Source organism: Fibroporia radiculosa, assembly GCF_000313525.1.
Source record: "Fibroporia radiculosa TFFH 294 genomic supercontigs, scaffold16192, whole genome shotgun sequence".
Taxonomy (NCBI): domain Eukaryota; kingdom Fungi; phylum Basidiomycota; class Agaricomycetes; order Polyporales; family Fibroporiaceae; genus Fibroporia; species Fibroporia radiculosa.
Window position 1 is genome coordinate 1 of NW_012133492.1, and position 19,322 is coordinate 19,322.

The 19,322-nt window shown below is 53.6% G+C and overlaps 10 protein-coding genes across 10 annotated transcripts; 6 read left to right on the forward strand and 4 right to left on the reverse strand.

The window, feature by feature from the left end:
* Positions 1–3,592: 3,592 nt before the first annotated feature.
* FIBRA_07741 (uncharacterized protein) lies at positions 3,593–4,367 on the reverse strand (the record flags this gene model as incomplete). The annotated part of the gene is made up of 5 exons (XM_012329408.1): positions 3,593–3,676; positions 3,726–3,795; positions 3,861–3,962; positions 4,020–4,077; positions 4,133–4,367. 5 exons carry the CDS (start codon positions 4,365–4,367, stop codon positions 3,593–3,595), a joined length of 549 nt encoding a protein of 182 aa, XP_012184798.1.
* Positions 4,368–4,595: 228 nt separating this feature from the next.
* Positions 4,596–5,080, forward strand: FIBRA_07742 (uncharacterized protein; the record flags this gene model as incomplete). Its single annotated transcript, XM_012329409.1, has 5 exons — positions 4,596–4,613; positions 4,678–4,695; positions 4,769–4,798; positions 4,859–4,941; positions 4,996–5,080. The coding sequence occupies 5 exons, from the start codon at positions 4,596–4,598 to the stop codon at positions 5,078–5,080; spliced, it is 234 nt and encodes a 77-aa protein (XP_012184799.1).
* Positions 5,081–5,399: 319 nt separating this feature from the next.
* Positions 5,400–6,440, reverse strand: FIBRA_07743 (uncharacterized protein; the record flags this gene model as incomplete). The annotated part of the gene is made up of 3 exons (XM_012329410.1): positions 5,400–6,174; positions 6,223–6,332; positions 6,387–6,440. 3 exons carry the CDS (start codon positions 6,438–6,440, stop codon positions 5,400–5,402), a joined length of 939 nt encoding a protein of 312 aa, XP_012184800.1.
* A 324-nt stretch (positions 6,441–6,764) lies between these two features.
* FIBRA_07744 (uncharacterized protein) lies at positions 6,765–8,412 on the reverse strand (the record flags this gene model as incomplete). The annotated part of the gene is made up of 5 exons (XM_012329411.1): positions 6,765–7,646; positions 7,750–7,905; positions 7,954–8,194; positions 8,245–8,290; positions 8,343–8,412. 5 exons carry the CDS (start codon positions 8,410–8,412, stop codon positions 6,765–6,767), a joined length of 1,395 nt encoding a protein of 464 aa, XP_012184801.1.
* Positions 8,413–9,045: 633 nt separating this feature from the next.
* Positions 9,046–10,771, forward strand: FIBRA_07745 (uncharacterized protein; the record flags this gene model as incomplete). The annotated part of the gene is made up of 2 exons (XM_012329412.1): positions 9,046–9,237; positions 9,299–10,771. 2 exons carry the CDS (start codon positions 9,046–9,048, stop codon positions 10,769–10,771), a joined length of 1,665 nt encoding a protein of 554 aa, XP_012184802.1.
* Positions 10,772–11,360: 589 nt separating this feature from the next.
* On the reverse strand, positions 11,361–12,023 carry FIBRA_07746 (uncharacterized protein; the record flags this gene model as incomplete). The annotated part of the gene is made up of 1 exon (XM_012329413.1): positions 11,361–12,023. The coding sequence occupies one exon, from the start codon at positions 12,021–12,023 to the stop codon at positions 11,361–11,363; it is 663 nt and encodes a 220-aa protein (XP_012184803.1).
* A 1,278-nt stretch (positions 12,024–13,301) lies between these two features.
* FIBRA_07747 (uncharacterized protein) lies at positions 13,302–14,094 on the forward strand (the record flags this gene model as incomplete). The annotated part of the gene is made up of 2 exons (XM_012329414.1): positions 13,302–13,424; positions 13,474–14,094. The coding sequence occupies 2 exons, from the start codon at positions 13,302–13,304 to the stop codon at positions 14,092–14,094; spliced, it is 744 nt and encodes a 247-aa protein (XP_012184804.1).
* Positions 14,095–15,195: 1,101 nt separating this feature from the next.
* On the forward strand, positions 15,196–15,981 carry FIBRA_07748 (uncharacterized protein; the record flags this gene model as incomplete). Its single annotated transcript, XM_012329415.1, has 2 exons — positions 15,196–15,318; positions 15,367–15,981. The coding sequence occupies 2 exons, from the start codon at positions 15,196–15,198 to the stop codon at positions 15,979–15,981; spliced, it is 738 nt and encodes a 245-aa protein (XP_012184805.1).
* A 500-nt stretch (positions 15,982–16,481) lies between these two features.
* Positions 16,482–17,267, forward strand: FIBRA_07749 (uncharacterized protein; the record flags this gene model as incomplete). The annotated part of the gene is made up of 2 exons (XM_012329416.1): positions 16,482–16,604; positions 16,653–17,267. The coding sequence occupies 2 exons, from the start codon at positions 16,482–16,484 to the stop codon at positions 17,265–17,267; spliced, it is 738 nt and encodes a 245-aa protein (XP_012184806.1).
* Positions 17,268–17,649: 382 nt separating this feature from the next.
* On the forward strand, positions 17,650–18,442 carry FIBRA_07750 (uncharacterized protein; the record flags this gene model as incomplete). The annotated part of the gene is made up of 2 exons (XM_012329417.1): positions 17,650–17,772; positions 17,822–18,442. The coding sequence occupies 2 exons, from the start codon at positions 17,650–17,652 to the stop codon at positions 18,440–18,442; spliced, it is 744 nt and encodes a 247-aa protein (XP_012184807.1).
* Between the last annotated feature and the right edge of the window lie 880 nt (positions 18,443–19,322).

Here is a 19,322-nt window from a genome sequence, read left to right on the forward strand (position 1 = left end):
GCTGCGGACGCCGGTGGGCGTGCTGAACTTCCCGATCATCCAGGAGCGGGTGGAGGGCGTGGTGGTGGTGTCCGACGAGGTGCGCGGGCTGTCCGTCGCGTGCGTGCCGGTCGCTGAACGTCCGTGCAGGAGATTGTGGAGGCCATGCGGCTGATGTGGGAGCGGCTCAAGATGGTGGTCGAGCCCAGCGGCGCGACGGCGTTCGCGGCTGTCAGGAGTGCGGCTTTTCAGAAGCTGGGAATCAAGGGGCCCATCGGCATTATCGTGAGCGGTGGGAACCTCGACCTGTCGCAGCCGCTCCCTTGGAGCAAGTGAAGTACGGTACGGTACGCTTGGCGCGTTCTGATGCGCTGACCGCAGTTGGCGGAGGCCAGTTGTATCTGTACGCGGCGACGTCTAGGAATATCTGGGGATACTTTCTAGCGGGGATTCTTTCGTACCCCGGTTCCCCTTTTCCACTCCGGTTCATGTTCGCACCTAGAATATGTCAAACAGTCTTCACTGGATAACTCTAGACTAGAATGTGGCCGGCAAGTGTGGAATTGGCATCAGCGCGCCTTGTGGGGTTGTGTGTGTGTGTGTCCTTTGCAGCTTCCCTGTAGTGCTCAAGTCGATAGATTGCACACGTATCAGGGCAGTATTTGTGTTTTTTCAGCCTGCCATTTGCAAATGCTTCAAACACAAGTCAAGAGGATGGAGGCGTTCGAGAGACATGTCCTGTGAGATGCTCCGATATTGATATACCGATTGAAGTGATACCGCATGTTGAAGGGATGATGGCCAGCGATTGTGTCGTACGCCCGACAGACACTCGGGTCTTGGATACCACGACGCAGGATTGCGCAGCCCCCTTCTCGAGTCTCTCCCGTGCTCGGGGATGGGGATGCCCTCCGCCTGATCGAGTCTAGACGCCGACCAGGTGAACGATCGCGCTGCTGGTGATGACATTACATTTGTATTCCCTCTCACATCGCCTATCGCGATAAAAATACAGGAAAGCCTAGCGGGCGCAGCGCCGCCTCGTGCTCGTGGATGCCCATGCTTCATGAAGGGCTCGCGCTAGTCGCGACATTGCTCTTGTCGGCGCATCCTGACAGATGCCCCTTTCGATGTGGATATATATGCGAGGGCAGGGCGCGGGACTTTCGCTGCGAACGACAAGCCGAGCCTGGAGCGGATGGCGTCTTGCAGGACATAACCATAATCCTCGGTACGAAAAGACGCCAGTCAGTCGCGCGTTCAGCAGGCACACATCCTGCCCGGAAACTCGCCTGGTCCAACGCCCAGGTTAAACAGCCTGCCCTCTCGGCCGTCGCTGCCTTGTACCCAAGGGAGTAGGTCTCATCGTAGCTGTAGGTCCTTGCGACATCGAACAGGAACCGGGCGACGAACTGCCTTGCCTGCAAGTGGCGCGAGGAGACATATGCCATGTCAGCCCGCCAGTGTGTCGCTGCAGGCCTTGCGCACACCGGACACACTCGGGGGGATATCGCGCCCTCGGTGTCTCCATCGGCCTGCATTCCGAAGCGTCCACTGGGACAAAGGCCGCCTGTGCGACGTGCTGCGGAAGCGCGGAGGGCCCGCAGAGGCTGCCCAGGAGAGCATTGGGGCCGGGGCGGTGGACGACGGTGCGCCGAACACGCCATAGCTTGTGGAAGACGGCGGGGACGCGCGTGGTGTGTGCACAGGCCGTCTGAGCCGCGTGAAGGAGGCAAGCGGGTGCGCCGAGTCGGCTGAGGAACACAAGTTGCCGGCCCCAGGCTGCCCCGGGTATACTTATTCCTACGGTTCCAGCTCCCTGAGCAACATTATCAGCATCGTAGCCCGACGCGGCTCGCCGCACCCAGCCAACCCTGTCCGGGGTAATAGCTCAGCGCACGATTGCAGCCTGCACCCAGATACATGTACCATCCAAGCCGTACGTGTTGACCGCACTGGCACGGCGTGGTCATGTTTGCCGATGTGCCAGCCGCTTCCGCCCCAGCCACCTGCGCCGGACGACCCGCAGAGGTTCACCGAGGGGGGGACCGACGGCCGTACACACCGACAGAGGGGACAACCCGCGTCCCGTACCCGCTCCTGCGAGCACTGTTGGCCAATGTTTGCAAGGTAGACCAACGCTGTCCGCATACATCGAGCATAGGCGGCAGCGGAGCACCTCCGGGGACTCCCGCCCGCCAACAGGATGCTGAGCCTCGACAAATCCGACTCCTGCGGGGGATGGGTCTCGTGTGCCCGGTCTGGGCAGTGCGCCGCAGCGATCGGCGCCGCCACCTGCGCAGACAGCGACGCCTGGGACAACGTCGATGGCAGCGCGTCCTCGGGCTTGAAGCCAGTGTTGCGAGTGTGCTACAGTAGGCGCAAGCCACGAAACCGAACTGCCGGGATTCGGGAGTGTTTCCAGGGCGTACGGATGCAGTCTGCCAGCGCAATAACCCAGCTGTAGCCTGAAAGCTGCGGTCGGTGGATCGCGCGATAAACCAAATACGCCAGTATGCAGAACAAGAAAAGAACAAAAAAAAAACACAGGAATTCGGCAGCAAATATATACACGAATCTTAGACACGCACGCATTCTGAGCTTCTGCTGCCCAGCTGGAAATATCCTTGCAGTCGCGTCTCCACTAGTTCGTCTCCATTTCAGATATACTGGACACAACTTAGCATCAGCAAACCCGGAGGTGGGGACCAAAGATACACCCCACGAATCTAGGAGCCCGAGTGACCAGCATGACGCTTGAACCAGACCCAGCGACTTCTGGGTCCTTATACATGACTGTTCTCTGATAGAAAGCGATCTGCTATCCTTCCAACGCCGATTCCACGCGACAAGTGCAAGGGTCTGGGTGACACTTCCGAGACAATACTTCGCTATGAGCATCATGGGAAGGGGTACACTCACCTCTCGGTTGAAATGAAATGTGGCTTTTCATGATTCCTCATAGCAGAACCACGCACTACAAGGACCAGGTCCTCAAGCCTTTGGCGGTAACACCTCAGTGCCGATGTCGAGTGACATACAAAGCTCGTCGGCAAGCAGGTGTTAATTTTGGTCGCTGCAAGAGATGCACAGTAAGCAAACGTATGGCGGTACAGGACCAGCTAAGGACCTACAATGTCGACAATTCGTGTGGGGATGCTGTTCTTTGGGAGTTGCCGACGTGTGCCACTGACTAGCACGCTTCTGTGAGAAGTGAAGGGCAAATGCATGATGATATTGGGAGATGTAGTAGATTGTACAATGAGAAGAGCTGTAAATCAAAACAAATATACACTGACAGTGTCCAATATACGATGGAAAAGGAGCATGAGCGTCAGCGACTATCAAGGGATGACTTGAGTGTCAAGCGCTAGGCAGCATAGTGAATCCATCCACGATTGGTAATATACGGGGAAATAACCTATGGGTCTTAGATCACTTGGAAGATGACCAATGCGCATTCAGCTGCACACAGAGACTCAGGACACAGCAATGCAAGACAGCCTGCCCCAGGAGAGAAAGAAGATTTACGACGTGAAGACGAATACGAGCGGCTACTGGCACTCACACTAAGATTGCGCGACGATACGAACAGAAAGTGAGCGCAGTGGGCCTACAATTTAGTCTTGGGGACCCCAGGCGTCATCTTGATATGAGTGCCAGTCGCGACAAGACGGTGATGAGTGATGTCCCATATCTAGACGCGAACTCGTGAGTCACGCACATACTCAAATTTTGACACGCACCTCGACGCGAGCAGTCACTGCCCGGCTTCCTGCTGACACTGATTCGTTGATGATGTGCAACCTGTCGCCGCTACCAGAGGATAACCTGCGGTCAGTGCGAGATACCAGTACGAATTCACTTGGCTGGACACGCACAGAGTTGCCCCCGCATGGAAGATGGTATTGATAGATTGTGAAACCAATTCGACCGGACCACCCGTTGCAATGCCGAGCAGGCTCAATGCCACGGAGGAGCAGCTGCGGAGATTGCATCAGAGCGTGGTTGCCAGTCGTCGGACGGGCGGAAACCCTCACATGTCGACGAGATAAGTAATGCACCCCCCGTGCAGATTGTTGCGCGAGTTCATCATCCCTATGCGCAGCGTCCAGCGGTCTGCCAGAGGAGCACCCTGAGCGACGGCACGCACCTCGATGCACGTCGACCTGGATTACGACGCGTGCGTGTTTCTTGCCGTCCTCTGGCCTATCGAAGAGAGAGAGCTCGGTGGCCTTGAAATGGCGCATGACATCGTCGCCAAAGTCTATCTCCTGCGTGAAGGAGGCGAGGGCGTACGTGAGCTTGTCCTTGAGCTCCTGAGAGAGGTTGCCGTGGCGGTCGTGGTCGACGATGGACTTCCAGAGCTGGAGCCTCTCAGCGGACATGGACATGTTGGCGAGGGTGGTTTGATGTGGGAGAAAAGCCCATGGCGGTTGGCGGATAATCCATGGCCATCCGCACGTTGCGCGTACCTCCTTGCCGGGCCTTCTAAGCTCCTGCTATATCGGGCCGTCGCAATCTCCCGCCACTCGCAGCCACTCTGACTCTCCGTTACTCACTCTGCTCTCCCCCATCCCCGTCCGCCCCCGTCCTCCAGAGCCCCGCCTGCAAAAATGTTGATTAAAGTCAAGGTGCGCGTGCAAGCTCTCTCTCTCAGCTCTGCATCGCGCACTCACAAACGCGATTGACTGCCAGACGCTCACAGGGAAGGAGGTGAGGCAAATCGCACGATGGGTCCTGCCGTGCAAAACCGTCAGCTAACATGGATCTCCCATAATGTGCCAAGATTGAGCTCGATATCGACCCCGATGACAAGGTGAACGATGAGCGCAACACACTTTCACTGACGACTGATCTTTCCTCCCCCATTCTCTAGATCACCCGCATAAAGGAGAAGGTGGAAGAGCAGTCCGGTGTGCCCCCGCCCCAGCAGCGGTTGATTTTTGGTGGTCGGCAAATGTGCGTTGTATCCCCTCATTGCCTCGGGGCTGGTTTACATCGCCTCTCGTCCAGGCCCGACGATAAGACAGCGAAGGACTTCAATATCACAGCGGGGACTGTTCTTCATCTCGTCCTAGCGCTCCGTGGAGGCTGCTAATCGCCTTACGAGGACGGGGGAGTGTCGTGATGATCATAAGCCGCGGGTAGAAGTTTGTAGAAGGCGACTCTCGCATTGTACCCTCTATGCTGTCACAATTGTGCTGTAATTCGCAGTCGTACTGTTCTTCGTTCGTATTATAACATCCGCAAAGCTCATTCTGCAAGCGTATACTGTCAGATGGACAGGATGTCCTCTGGTCGTAAATCTCAGAGCACGGTAGCAAAGACAGACTAAAACGGGACGCGAGAAGATCTTTACAGGCGGACCCTGTGTAGCAAAAAACAGCAGTGAGCATGAGAGCGATGCCAATGCCAACTCAATCAAATCGCGGCCCTCGCCTCCTAGGCGGACTCCTCGATCGCGACGCCATTCGTCGGGCTCCTCGGCCTCCTCTGTCGCCCCAACCGCCCCTCCTCGGCGGCGGCGGGGAGTCTCTCCTGGGTGGAGGCACGCGTCTGTCGGCGTCTCTGTCCCTCTCTCTGTCTCTGTCCCTCTCTCTGTCTCTGTCCCGCTCTCTGTCTCTGTCCCTTCCTCCATAATCTCCGCGTCCTCCCCGCCCTCCACGCGGCACGCCAGACGGCGCCGGGTTCGAATCGCCCCGCCAGTGCCCTCCGCCGCGTCCAAGGCCACCAGGCGGACCTGCGGAAGGCGCCGCGCCGCCCCCCCAGCCCCCATCCGTGCCCCGCCCGCCACTCTTCCAGCCGTTCGTTGCGGCACCGGGGCCAGCGCTGCCTTTGATCGCGAGCTCGGCACCGGGGCCCACCGCGACCGTGGCGTTTTTGGGCAGGAGAACGGCGACGCAGAGATAGTCGCCGGGAACGAAGCGCAGCTCCTCCAGCGTGCGCTCGTCGCTGCCCGTCGGGGCGTCGTCATCGGTGAGAAGGCGGGGTGCGGGGGACGTCAGCGAGCCCGGCTCGCCGAGGATGTCGCGCGAGTAGACGATGCCGAGCTCTTTCTGGTTGAGCCGTCCGCGCGTCGCGCTGTCTGCGTATAGGGCGCGGAAGGAGTAGCGAGCGAGGGGGTGGCGGATCTCGGCGCCGGGCACTGTCACCCGGATGGTCGTCAGCACCTCGCGGAGGGTCGAATCTTTCCTGCGCAAAGTGAGTACGAAGGCGGCGGTCGTATACGCTGGGACATACCAGGTGAATATCTGCTGCTCGTCTGCGATGGGCAGCGGGCCCTCTTCGAACTGGGCGAGGCGATGAAAGCTCCCAACTTTGATGAATGTCCGAACGAGAAATGGAGCCGTCTAGTGATGCATAGCCCCAAATTAGTGGTGATGAACAACACTGCATTGTGTTACACTTGCCTTCTCGCGGTCAACGATGGGCTTCCCGGATGGTGTTGTCTCCTCCATTCCGAAAGCTACACGGTCGAGGTCGAAGAGTGCATACGCGCTACGCAAAAGGCCAGAAGGATCTGTCTTACGTAATGCAGGTTAGCTTCAACTTTTAAGTCGGTACCGGTCCAATATTTTGTTATTGCTGGCAGCAAATTTTAAAAAATGATTCGAGGAGCTTTGTCAAGAGCATGTGAGAAAACCTCTTCGAATGGGACCAACAATGAAATTATTAGGATATCGAACTGACAACACAATACATTCAAAAGCACGATAAGTCCGCACAAAACACCAAGACCATGAACCGACGATTGAAGGAGACACTTGACGTTAGGAGCATCCTTAAGTCCATCCACGCGCAGAACCCCTGCCGCCTCCGTGGCCCTTCTCCTTTTCGATGACAAACAGCGCATCCCGCATGGTGATCGGTCTCCGCGTATCATCCTCCCTTTGCTGCGGCTGCGACTGTATGGATTTGCTCGACACGTATGGTCTCGCCCATCGGCCCGCGGACGTGGCCGTAGCAGCAGGTGCTGTCGTCGTAGCAGGCGAAGTGACAGGAGGAGGAGGCTTCGGTTTTGCGGGCGCAGCTGCACTCGCTTGGCTCATCCACGCGTACTTGGTCCCCAAACCCGCTGCGTGGCTGGCGACGGCATTCGACATCTTCTTCCGCGCGTCCTCAGACATGTTGCGCGCCGTCACGCCCGGACCATCTTTTTTCTTTTTCTTCTTCGGCCCACCTCCTTCTCCATCTTCTCCTGCCCCATCGTCACCCATACCGCTCTGCGACATGGCGGAAGCCTGCGCAGCGGCTGCTTCGAGACGCTCTCTCCGCTCCCTGCGTATTTTCATCTCCTCTTCTCGCTCCGCTTTCTCTAGTGCTGCTAGTTGTTTGGCTACGTCGCTCCGCACGACGATGCTCCACATCGGACTTCCATCCTCATACAGCGACGCAGGCCGATCGAATTGGGTGTCGGTTCGATGCTCGGATGCAGCAATCATGGCACTGATCAAATCTTGGAGGCGCGCACGAAGAGACAGCGCCATGTAATTCACCGCGTCCTCGGGCACGGTATTCACCTTGTGTTTGGTGGCAACTTTGCGCATCGTCGCACCGAGAAAGCGTGCATCAAAATTCGGCTTCGCAGTCTGCTTGCGTGCGCGGTCCTCGCCGTACCGATATTGATAGGCATCATGCGATCGTTGTAATGATTCTTCTTCGGCCTATGCACAACAGAAAATCAGCGACAGTTATCAGATTTTCGCTTAGGAGCACAATGGTGTGGCGAACGCTTCACAGGCGATACATATACTCTATTCAACACACACCAGTTCCGAGAGTCTCCCAATCTGTCAAATTGAACTCGGTAGGCCAAAGGCCCTTGTATTTCAACTTCGACACAATCAACAAGAGATTCAAAAAGCAATAGAGAAGCAATCCGCGCTGCCCCCGCAACAGCTCCCAACCTTGCGGGCTAGACAACTGAGCAGAGGATCTGCAACGATATCCGCAGACAGGCGAAAGACGCACTCTTAGATCCACACCAGCACTTCCCAGTGCGTCATTCAAGGTTGCAATATCTGCAGTGTCAATTGCGTTCGACTGAGCAGTTTGTCTCGCGGCCGGAGCCGCGGCCTGAGGTTGTACCGGCGCAGACGGTTGTTGTTGTTGTTGTTGTTGTTGTTGTTGTTGTGTGGTCTGGGGCGCCGGGGTATATTGATAGTAGCCCTGGTAGTGACCCTGGTACTGGTGAGGCTGGTAATAACCACTTCTACAGCGCGGGGTCAGCAAGAGTCAAAGCGGTGATGACAGCGCGTTTACGTAGTTTGTTGAGACTGTTGTTGCAGCGCCGGGTCAATGGGGATCTCTTCACAGCTCGTGAGGCTCTGCTGCAGCAGTCGAAGGAGACTCGAACGCACGAGTGTTGCCCCATTGCGCAACGGAGAGGGTCGGTGCACTTGTCGTCGGGTTGTCGTGTTCCGACTTCATCACTACAATACGGGCGAAAGAGTTCCCTCACCGCGGAGAGTTCAAGGGCAGTATTGCGGGACGGAGAAAAGCACAGTGGTATTATTTGGTGCGAGTGTGGCCCGAAACCACGCCTGCGCGCCGTGCTCGCGACCCCTTATATAGCGCGGTACAGGGTGGCCAGGGTCCATCGAACGCGCTACGAACCCTCTGACACTCCTGGATCGCGTTCCGAGGCTGCATTAGCCCCATCGACCCGACACTAGCCATTGTCTTTACTCTCTGAGCCTGATCTACTTATCCTGCATCTACCCCGTAACGCAAGGAATGTAAAATGGTGGGTGCTGCGCGTCTCAGCTTCGAGCAAACAACTAGTACTTAGCCTCTATTTACCGTAAGGGGGTCTGCCAATTCTTTCTGCGCGGCCAATGCAAGTTTGGAAACCAATGTAGGAACGAGCATCCAAGAGACGGGCAGAAGGGCGGATTCGGAAGTATGTGATATGGCTGCTTAGCCAGTCCTCGCTTAGGTTGACTCGAATATGTGGCACAGACAATTCTTGGAACGCACCCTCGAATTCAAGTTCGGCCCCGCAGCTCTATACGTTCGCCCATCTCGTCCTTTTGCAACACGCACTCAGCTCATTTAGCCATCATGCTTGACCCATTTAGCCCCGACTCCATGGGAAAAGACCTGGACCCCAAAGCCGACAAGCCACTATGGCCACTTTCATCGTACGGCCCTGCAAAGTATCAGCCGACCGTCATCGCGAGTTTTGATGAGTCTCCAGAAGAACTACGTGCCAAGGCAGCCCTAGCAGCTAAAGCGGGCACAATTTCAGAATATGTGCGCTCAAAGTTGACCTTGCTATCTAAATTGTAGTTCGCTCACGTAGATGATGACATAGATGAAGTATGAAGCTGAGCGGATTGCGGCTGCTGAACAAGCCTTTGGAAATGCCAAGGCAAATGTTCAACAAGTCTACGACCAAGCTGTTCACGGCGGTCAAAATCAAGCTTCAGGCAGTACTACGGGGTTCGGGGGCTCCGCTTTCGGTACTGAGTCAAGCTCTGCGTTTGGAGGACCCGCAAATCCATCTGTTTTTGGAAAGCCGTCTGGTGCTTTCGGCTCTGGAAATGCTTTGGGAAGCGGAACATCGACTTTTGGCTCTGGCGCCACGACCTCGGCGTTTGGCCAGCCTTCTTTTGGGCAGACATCCTTGGGGCAACCGGCACAAGGAAGCTCCGCCTTTGGGCAGCCTTCCCAAACAACGTCAGTGTTTGGGCAGCCGTCGCAACCAACTTCGGCGTTCAGTCAACCTGCGCAAGGTAACTCTGCATTCGGTCAACCCGCGCAGAGCACGTCTGCCTTTGGACAGCCAGCACAAAGCGCATCAGCCTTTGGACAAGCTGGCCAAGGCACGTCAGCTTTTGGACAACCAGCGCAGAATCCCACCTCTGCGTTCGGACAGGCAACTTCAAATTCACCAGCATTTGGCCAATCTACTCTTATTAGACCTGCGACAGGAGCGTTTGGCTCTACGGGGTCCACCTCAGGAGGATTCAGTGCCTTTGCAAATCCGTCCTCCTCGACCAGCGCTGGTCCTGGTAGTGGAAGCGGGGGCGCGTTTTCCGCCTTTGCAGGCCAGCAGGCTTCTGCGTTTGGTTTGGCTGCGGCTGCAAACGCCCTGAGCACAACGAGTGGGTCTGTCTTTGGGCAGCCATCGCTGGGAACCACGACACCAGCTAGCTCGCCTTCGGCATTTGGAAGCACAGCCCCTACAGCACCTGCATTCGGGTCAACGTCTGCTTTCGGTGCGCTCGCAAATTCGGGCTCTGCGCCCACTTCGAGCACGACTGCTGCGCCATCCGCATTTGGCCAGCAGCCCTCTGCCTTCGGGTCGTCTGCATCCGCGCCAGTGGCCTCCGCCTTCGGTTCACAACCCGCCGCATCTGCGGTTAGTTCGCAGGGTGCGTTTGGCTCGACCAACAATGCGGTGCAATCAGCATTTGGCACTCCGGCTTCCCAGCCGGCGACGTCCGTGTTTGGATCGTCCACTCAACAGCCCGTGTCTGTATTCGGCTCTGCAGCGTCGTCACAGCCTGCATCCGCGTTTGGTTCGGTCCTTGCACAGGCAACGTCTGCGTTTGGAGCTGCTCCTGCTCAGTCACAACCCGCATCACAAATCCAATCAGGCCCACCAGATTTCGTCGCGGCGCGAGCGCGAATAAGGTGCAAGCCTGGGGTCGACAAGTGCGCGTCGATGATTCCAGATAATTACATGCAGCTGCTCCCGGCTGAAGTGTTGGAGGCGTTCAAGAGCGAACACTTTGAATGGGGACTGATCCCCGAGTTTGTGCCGCCAAAGGAGCTGCGATGATACACAGGCTGGATGTACGACACAGGTGGATGTAGATTATTCATTGGATTCGGTACGTTCGGTGGTTTTTTGGTGTACTATCAATTTGAGTATGCATATGTACAGTATTTAATCCACTACAGTCGTTCATGAATTTGCAAGCCCATTCGTGCGCCTTTTGAGCAGCTGATATCATCTGCTAGATGTGTTCGCATGTCTTGCCCCATTTACTTTATTCATGTCCCGGGTGTGTCTGATCTGAATCATAGCGTGAAGTTGATGTATGCGCTCATATTATATTAGTCCCAAGAAGTACTCGAGACAATTTGCGACGAGTAGACTGGACGGTGTGTATACATTCCCCAACTCATGTCCAGATGTACACGACAAAAATGACGGACTATGGGCCATAGAAACATACAGACAGTAAGTGCACCTATGGGAAATATTTACAAAGTTTGAATAAACAGAATGCCTTTCCAGCGAGACGAATTTTGAGCTTTTCAGGAAAGCTCAAGCGGACCGACTTCCAGTTCCTTTGCGAGGGGTCTGGCTATCTGAGTCTCATTGAGAGATACATATGTGTAGGTACGTGACACTAAGTATGGAACTAGATATGTGGAATAAAAGAAGTCCACTGGACGTTCCGGTACGCTCCCGCAGGGAGAGCCCTTGGTGGTGCGAACGAGAGAACGAGCAAAAGGACGCGCGCCATGCCGTACAACAGGATGCTCCAAAGCAGCACGACGAATGCAGACAAAAGAACGAGGCCTGGCATCATACGCACTAGAACCAAGCCCCCCTCGATCGATGCAACGGACGCCGCGATCTCGACCAGCAGCGCCACACTGGCTGTTATAGACAGCGCAGACATCCGCCAGATGAGCATCTCCAAGTGGGACGGAAACGCATACGACCACGCAATACAGTGCATCCCTCCGAACACCATCGTGACCAGCATCACCAAGCCCCACGCGCTGAGCCTCATGTAGCCGACTTCTTTTCTGTCCTCCCAATCTCCAGAATAAAAGGTCAAAGCATGCTTATCTTGGCGCATATTCCTCTCATCGTCCTGTATGCCCATCACGAAGACCAAAAGTCGAATGAACCACACTTCTGTGGCCCACTTTCCTGGCCTGTCCTCTGAGTGAGGGTATGGATCAAAGCAGTACGGAATACGGACAGGACATTGGACGTCAAGGGGTTTGTGCCACCAGACGGTATACATGGCAACGGTAAAGATCGTATACGCGAGCGTCAGCAAGAATATCATGGCGGTCTGTGATGGTAGCTGCGTTGAACCCTTGGGTTGTAAGCGGTGAAGCAGAACATCCTCGTGCTGGCGATCCGAATGCTGTGCACTCGGATATTACTTGCTTTGCTGCGAAATACGTTTTTCAGCCTCACGTATGAGGGAATGAGCTTCATTTTAGCCAAGAACCACACTATTTCCGGAGTCGTTCTGACACGTGAGGGTCAGATACGAATACCCGAAGCCTGCAAGAGCGACGACATGTAAGGGACTTCGTCGCGCACGGTCTCGATTTCGTCAATATTCTTCAGCGGAGCGAATATGAATAAGGGCACATACTCTCGCTCAATGCTAAGGGCTTCATGTGTCCTGATCATATAGGGCTTCTGGCCACTAGTCTTGCCGCTGGTCGCTTTACACGCTGGCGGCTATGTTGAGTTCAAGTTGCCTATTCAATTTAGGACACTCTCACTCGCCATCGAATCGTAAAATTCATGCGCACTTCTCGCATTTGTCAGACGTGCAAACACGTCTGGGTCACGACACCTACTGCCCCGCAAACTTTCTTCGTCTCCCGGTTCTGTCCTATCTGAATAGTGTGATATCGATGGATGCGCTCACTTCTATGTCCAAAAGGAACATACCTGAAAAGAACTGTGATGAAAGTATATAGACGTGAGTTGAGCGTGCCACAAGGCTGGACAATACACGTTCCCTGACTCACTGTGTCCAAATGTGTCGGGAAAAAACGATGGAAGGCTGCGGATGATGTGAACGTACAAACAGCGAGTGCACTTACAAAGTACGTGCTCACAGAGCGCATTTCTAGCGGAATGACCTTCAAGGGGGCTATGTCGTGCACTGCTTACCGGGAGTGCTCGAGCCTGCTCAAGCGCGGTTTCCAGTTCCTTTGACCTGAGAGCTTGTCCGGGCCGAGAGGGGTCTGGCCATCCGAGTCCCATTTGGAGGCCATTCACGATGTGCGCTCAAAGTGAACCTTGCTATCTAGACTATAGTTCGCTCACGTAGATGATCATATACATAGATGAAGTATGAAGCTGAGCGGATTGCGGCTGCTGAACAAGCCTTTGGAAATGCCAAGGGAAACGTTCAACAAGTCTACGACTAAGCTGTTCACGGCGGTCAAAATGAAGATGAACCCGCATTTGACACTACGGCTGGGAGTGTGTGACACTTGCTAGGCGTGCTGTGGCTGATGAGTCCGTGGCACCTTGATTTAATCTGATTCAACTTGAGCTCAACCATTTCTGTCTGCTACAGCCTCTACTCACTACCCTCATGTCTGCTCGCCAGCATCGATACCTCATCCCCAACGTGCAGCACTCCTCACTGGACCCTCCTGGTGTTCGACCTCAGTTGACATTTCAATTCAAGCCTACCTGGCTGCCGTTAACTCGGAAGGTGCGTCGGCATTTGCGAGAATAATCTGCTCGGCTCACGTTGACCCCAGGATGCCCCGGCCGCGTCTGAATACGAGCCGTATGTGACTCTGCCTCGCATTCTGATACCTCTTCCAGGTTGCCCCTTGCGGCCGCCCAAGATGCGCTACGGGTGGATTGCCAATGAAGACGTTCTTGTCGAGCTTGCCAGGGAGTTTGACTGCATTGTGATGTATAATGATTCTCCGTATTTCTTGGACGATGGGGACGAAGAAGACCTGGACGACGAGGAAAGAAATATTGCAGTTACGAGGGAGTACGATACCAGCACCCCAGCGCAGGCGACCTTGACTGCAAGATATAATCCTGACAAGTTTCCGCACGAATCTGAAGGGCGATATGTGGCCAGACTCGCGGGATGGGACGTGTTGAGGACAATGAAGAGGGCGGTGGAACTTGTTGGAGAGGAGGTCCCTGCCACTCACGATACGCTTGTTTTGTCCGGCACGCTCTTCCACAAGCGCGTCCCCACCATTGTCTCGGTATTCACGAACTACGATCTTACTTCAAACCGACTCCCAGACGCGGATGATTTGGATAAACTGGCGCGTCGGCTGGGTGTGCAGGGAAAGCCTCGGTGGTTCTTGGACTCGATACACTGGCGGTGGCACGATAATGACCAGCCTTACTGATGCTCGTCGATTCCTGTCAGGGAAAGTATGGTGTTTCATCATTGGAGTACGTATACTAACCACGTAGTTTCGGGCTTTCTGTGGGGTGTTTCGAGCACGGTTAGATGCTCTAGCTATGCGCCCATCTATTGGTCTCTGCTGTTATTGTGGATGCTGTTGAAGCTCGCTCACTCTTGGAAATCACTATCTTGTCTTCCTCTCAGCACTGTAAACATCAACGATCGTTTTACTTTATACGTCTTAAGTGTCAAGTTACTATGCTCATTAAAGTTTGGCTTCAAGTCCAAACTGACGTTTCAATTCAGGCACCCGTGGTATCCGCTACGCATGAAGGTATGTGGAGTGGTTGGCTCACGTTGTATCTAGGATGGCCCTCTGCTGCTTCCACATAGTGCTGGACTTTTCCTCGTACCCTGACTCCCATTCATGGCTATAGGCTACAGCCACCCGTCACGCACTACCATGGGGGGATAGCTGATGTCAATTGGCGAAAGAGCTCAATTGCATCAAGGTGCACAGACACTCGACGAACGTATGCAATTGAGACGTAGATATGGACGGGGAAGAGAAAAGCAGCATGGCCAATACACGGTTCCCCATCACAGATGGTTTGGATAAGCTGGCGCGTCGACTGGGTCTGGAGGGCAATGCTCCGGTGGCACTTGGACTCGTCTGAATGGTGATGGCACGACAATGGCCAGTCTTATTGACTTCTACTTGGCGGCCGTTTTGAAACGTTGAAGCTGTTGTTGTAACATGTATTTCCTTCTCGTACGTGTATATTCAATAGATTTATATACGCCAGGTCGTGTGGCTCGGGGACGCACGACCAGGTGAGTGGGGATGGTGGAAACGGTACTACCACCACTGCTATTTACTAAGTGATTAGGTAGTAACGATCAGATAGCCGTGGCCACAGAGCCACCGTGCAAGGCTCTTGGACAAAGGGAAGGCTCGGTCATGAATCTGCGTTCCCCGGGCCGAGATGCTGTGCGGTCGGCCACAAGCTCATACTATGATGTAAGACTACTAAAGTTGATCTTCAACATAAATTTGACGGCCTTTCCCACTTGCCGGATTTCTACACGCGTCCACATCCCAATGTCTGCTCGAAAGAACAAATACATCACCCCGAACGTGCAGCATTTCTCACTAGATCCTCGCGGTGCCCACCCTGACTTGACATTTCAATTCAAGCCTACATGGCAGTCATTGTGCAGGAAGGTGTGTCGATAGTTTCAAGAATGATGTGCTAGCTGACGCTGAATTTAGGATGTTCTGGCTGCCTCCGAATATGAGCCATACATGACTTTGCCCCGTGTCCTGATACCTGTTCCAGGTCACCCCTTACGACCACCCAAAATGCGCTATGGGTGGATCGCCAACGAAGAGGTTCTTGTTGAAATTGCCAAGGAGCTCGATTGCGCTGTATTATGCGCCCCCGCCACTTTCTCGGATGGATCCGACGACGAGGATCTGGACGACGATGAGGAAGAAGTGGTCAAAGAAGAATACAATAACAGCACACCGGTCCAGGCAATCCTAACCTCAAGATATAAGCCTGACAAATTTCCAAATGAATCTGATGGGCACTATGTGGCCAGACGTGCGGGATGGGAGGTGTTTAGGACATTCCAGAGGGTAGTAAACATCGTGCGATCGGAGGAACTTGCCGCTCGAGGTACCCTCGCACTGTCCCTCACGCTCTTCCGCAATTCCACTCCCTTCATGATCTCAGCCTTCACGAACTACGACCTTACCTCGAAACGACTCCCAAGCGTGGACGATTTAGACATGCTGGCGCGCCGGCTGGGCCTGCAAGGAGATGCCCAGTGGTTCTTGGATTCATTAGACTGGCGGTGGCATGACAATGGCCAGCCTTACTGATGCTTGTTGATTCCTGTCAGACAAAGTATGACATTTCAAATTCCCCATTGGAGTATGTATACTACCCACATACATTTATGCTTCCTGCCTGTGAGGTGTTTTCGGGCGCGGTGAGATGCTCTGGCTATGCGCCTACATATTTCCCTATCTGCTGTTATTGTGGATGCTATTAAAGCTGTAAATCACTATTTTTTCTTTCTCTCAGCACTGTGAACATCAAAGATCGTTCCACTAGATCCGCATCCGTTCAAAAAAGCTTACTACGCCCATTGAAGTTCGCCTTGGATGGGGTTCAATTACACCAACCCAGCCACATGCCTGAAGAGATATTACCTTGTCCGCCAGTATTCCTACTATACCAATTCGAGACTCGGATGAAGTTGTGGCTGAGATCTGAGAGTCCGCGCCAAGCTCGGATAGCATAAGCGCCGAGGAAGTATTCAAGTTGAAACAGATCGCCATGAGAGCCCGACAACTCCCAGTTCCGCACTCTGCATCTCATGCCTATTCACAAAAAGAAATATACCACCCCTAACGTGCAGCATTTCTCGCTGAACCCTCCTGGTGTCAAATCTTACTTAACATTTCATTTCAAGCCTAGATGGGACCTGCTAAGCAGGAAGGTATGTTTGTGATTGCCACATGAAATTGTTGGCTCACGTCGTATCAAGGATGCCTTGGCTGCTTCTAAATACGTCCCATATCCAACCCTTCCTTGTGTCTTAATTCCTATTCCCGATCATCCGCTGCGCCCGCCTGTCATGCACTATGGATGGATTGCCGACATCGACTTTCTCCTCGAACTGGCCAAAGAGCTCAACTGTGTTAGGATGTATATGTGTTCGGCGGACTTATACGGTCCTGACGATGATGATTTGGATGAGGAAGACGAAGATACTGTGGACAAAGAGTGTGCCGACAGTGCTCCTGCACAGGAACTCCTTACTGGGACAAATAAACCTGAAAGAGGATCGCGAGAATCCAAAGTCCAGTACGCAGCCAGACTGGCAGGCTGGGATGAATATAGGACATTGCTCAACGTAGTGCAAATTATTGCGAAGGGGTTTGATGCCTGTCCACGCACGCTATCTCTTTCCAGCACCCTCTTTTGCGATGATACACCCATCGTAATCTCAGTGTTTACAAACTATGATCTCGACAACACACAACTCCCCACAACGGATGTTTTGGATGAACTGGCGCGTCGACTGGGTCTGCAAGGAAATGCTCGGTGGTACTTGGACTCATCTAAATGGCGATGGGATGACAATGGCCAACCTTATTGACTTCTACTCAAGGTCCGCTTTGAAATGCTGAAGCTGTCGTTGTAACATGTATTTTTTTCTCGTATGTATATTCAATAGATTTATGTATGCCCAGTTGTGTGGGTTGGGGACGGCGTGACTAGGTGAGTGGGGATGGTGGAAATGGTACTACTACCACTATTTATTAAGTGATGAGGTAGTGATGGCTCTTGATGCCAACAAATGACCAGATAGCCGCGGCCACAAAGTCACCGTCTAAGATCTTGGACAAAGGGAAGGCCCTCCCGGGCCGAGATGCGATGCGGTCGGCCACAAGTTCACAGTAAGACTACTTAAGTTGATTTTCAACATAAACGTGACGGTCTTTCTCGCTTGCCGGATTTCTACACACATCCACATCCCAATGTCTACTCGAAAGAACAAGTACATCATCCCGAATGTGCAGCATTTCTCACTAGATCCTCGCGGTGCCCACCCTGACTTGACATTTCAATTCAAGCCTACATGGCAGTCATTGTGCAGGAAGGTATGTCAGTAGTTTCGAGAATAATGTGCTTAGCTGACGCTAAATCTAGGATGTTCTGGCTGCCTCCGAATATGAGCCATACGTGACTCTGCCCCGTGTCCTGATACCTGTTCCAGGTCACCCTTTACGGCCGCCCAAGATGCGCTATGGGTGGATTGCCAACACAGATGCTCTCGTCGAACTTGCCAAGGAGCTCGATTGTGTTGAAATGTGTGCCCCCCCGGTGACTTACTCGGATGAATCCGACGACGAAGATCTGGATGAGGAAGAAAGACAGACTGTGATCAAAGAAAAATACGATAACAGCACACCGGTCCAGGCAATCCTAACCTCAAGATATAATCCTGACAAATTCCCAAGCGAGTCTGAAGGGCAGTACATGGCCAGACGTGCGGGATGGGATGTGTTTTGGACATTCGACAGGGTAGTAGACATCGTGAAAGAGGAGGAACTTGCTGCTCGGGGTGCCCTCGATCTGACCCTCGTGCTCTTCCATAAAAGCACTCCCTTCATGATCTCGGCCTTCACAAACTACGACCTTACCTCAAAACGACTCCCTAGCGTGGACGATTTGGACAAGCTGGCGCGCCGGCTGGGTCTACAGGGAAAGGCCCAGTGGTTCTTGGATTCATTAGACTGGCGGTGGCATGACAATGGCCAGCCTTACTAATGCTCGTTGATTCCTGTGAGATAAAGTATATCGTTTCGCCATTGGAGTGTATATACTATCCACATACATTTGGGCCTCCTGTGGAGTGTTTTCGAGCACGGTGAGATGCTCTAGCTATGCGTCCATCTATTGTTTTATACTATTGTTGCGGATGCTATTGAAGCTCGTTCGCTCTTGAAAATCACTATTCTTCCTTCTCTCTGGCAGCACTGGTAAAGTCATTAACGATTGTTCTGCTTGATCCATCTCAAATGTCGATCCAAAAGGAATTGCTACGCCAACTTGAATTGGTCTCAGATTGGGTTCACTTACGGAGAACATTGGAATTAGAGCGCGAGACTCGTGTAACAAACGGCGTGCGTACACGAGTGCCACAACGCTCGATTGAGACGAAATTGCAACTTGGCTAACTTCTGGATGATTGATAGAGCCCGCATGTCAGCTGAGCAAGTAGAACCTGAACCTCCAGGAACAGTCCTCAGGCAAATTTAAGCATACCTGCCAGATTTGTTGCTTGTAGGAGTGCCACCAGCTCACTGCGGGCAATATATCTGAAGTTTAAGTCCGAGTACACAGGGTCAAATTTTCGGCAACGAGAGTGAGTCAATTTTGTTTGTTCCTGGTATACATTGTACTACTGTGACGGAGACTGCGAGTGTCACGATCATGTACATACCAGTGCGTCGCCCGTCCAATGATGCAATTTAGTTGAATACAGCCACCGTCTCGCCGTCAGTTCCTCGCTCCGCCCGTTTTCACCTGCACAGTACAACATATGTCATAAAATGAGTTATACAGCGCCCTGTGTTCCGACTCTAGCTAATGCCAATGGACTCGACATCAACGAAATCGTTGTCCACTGGCTATGACAAATTAGCAA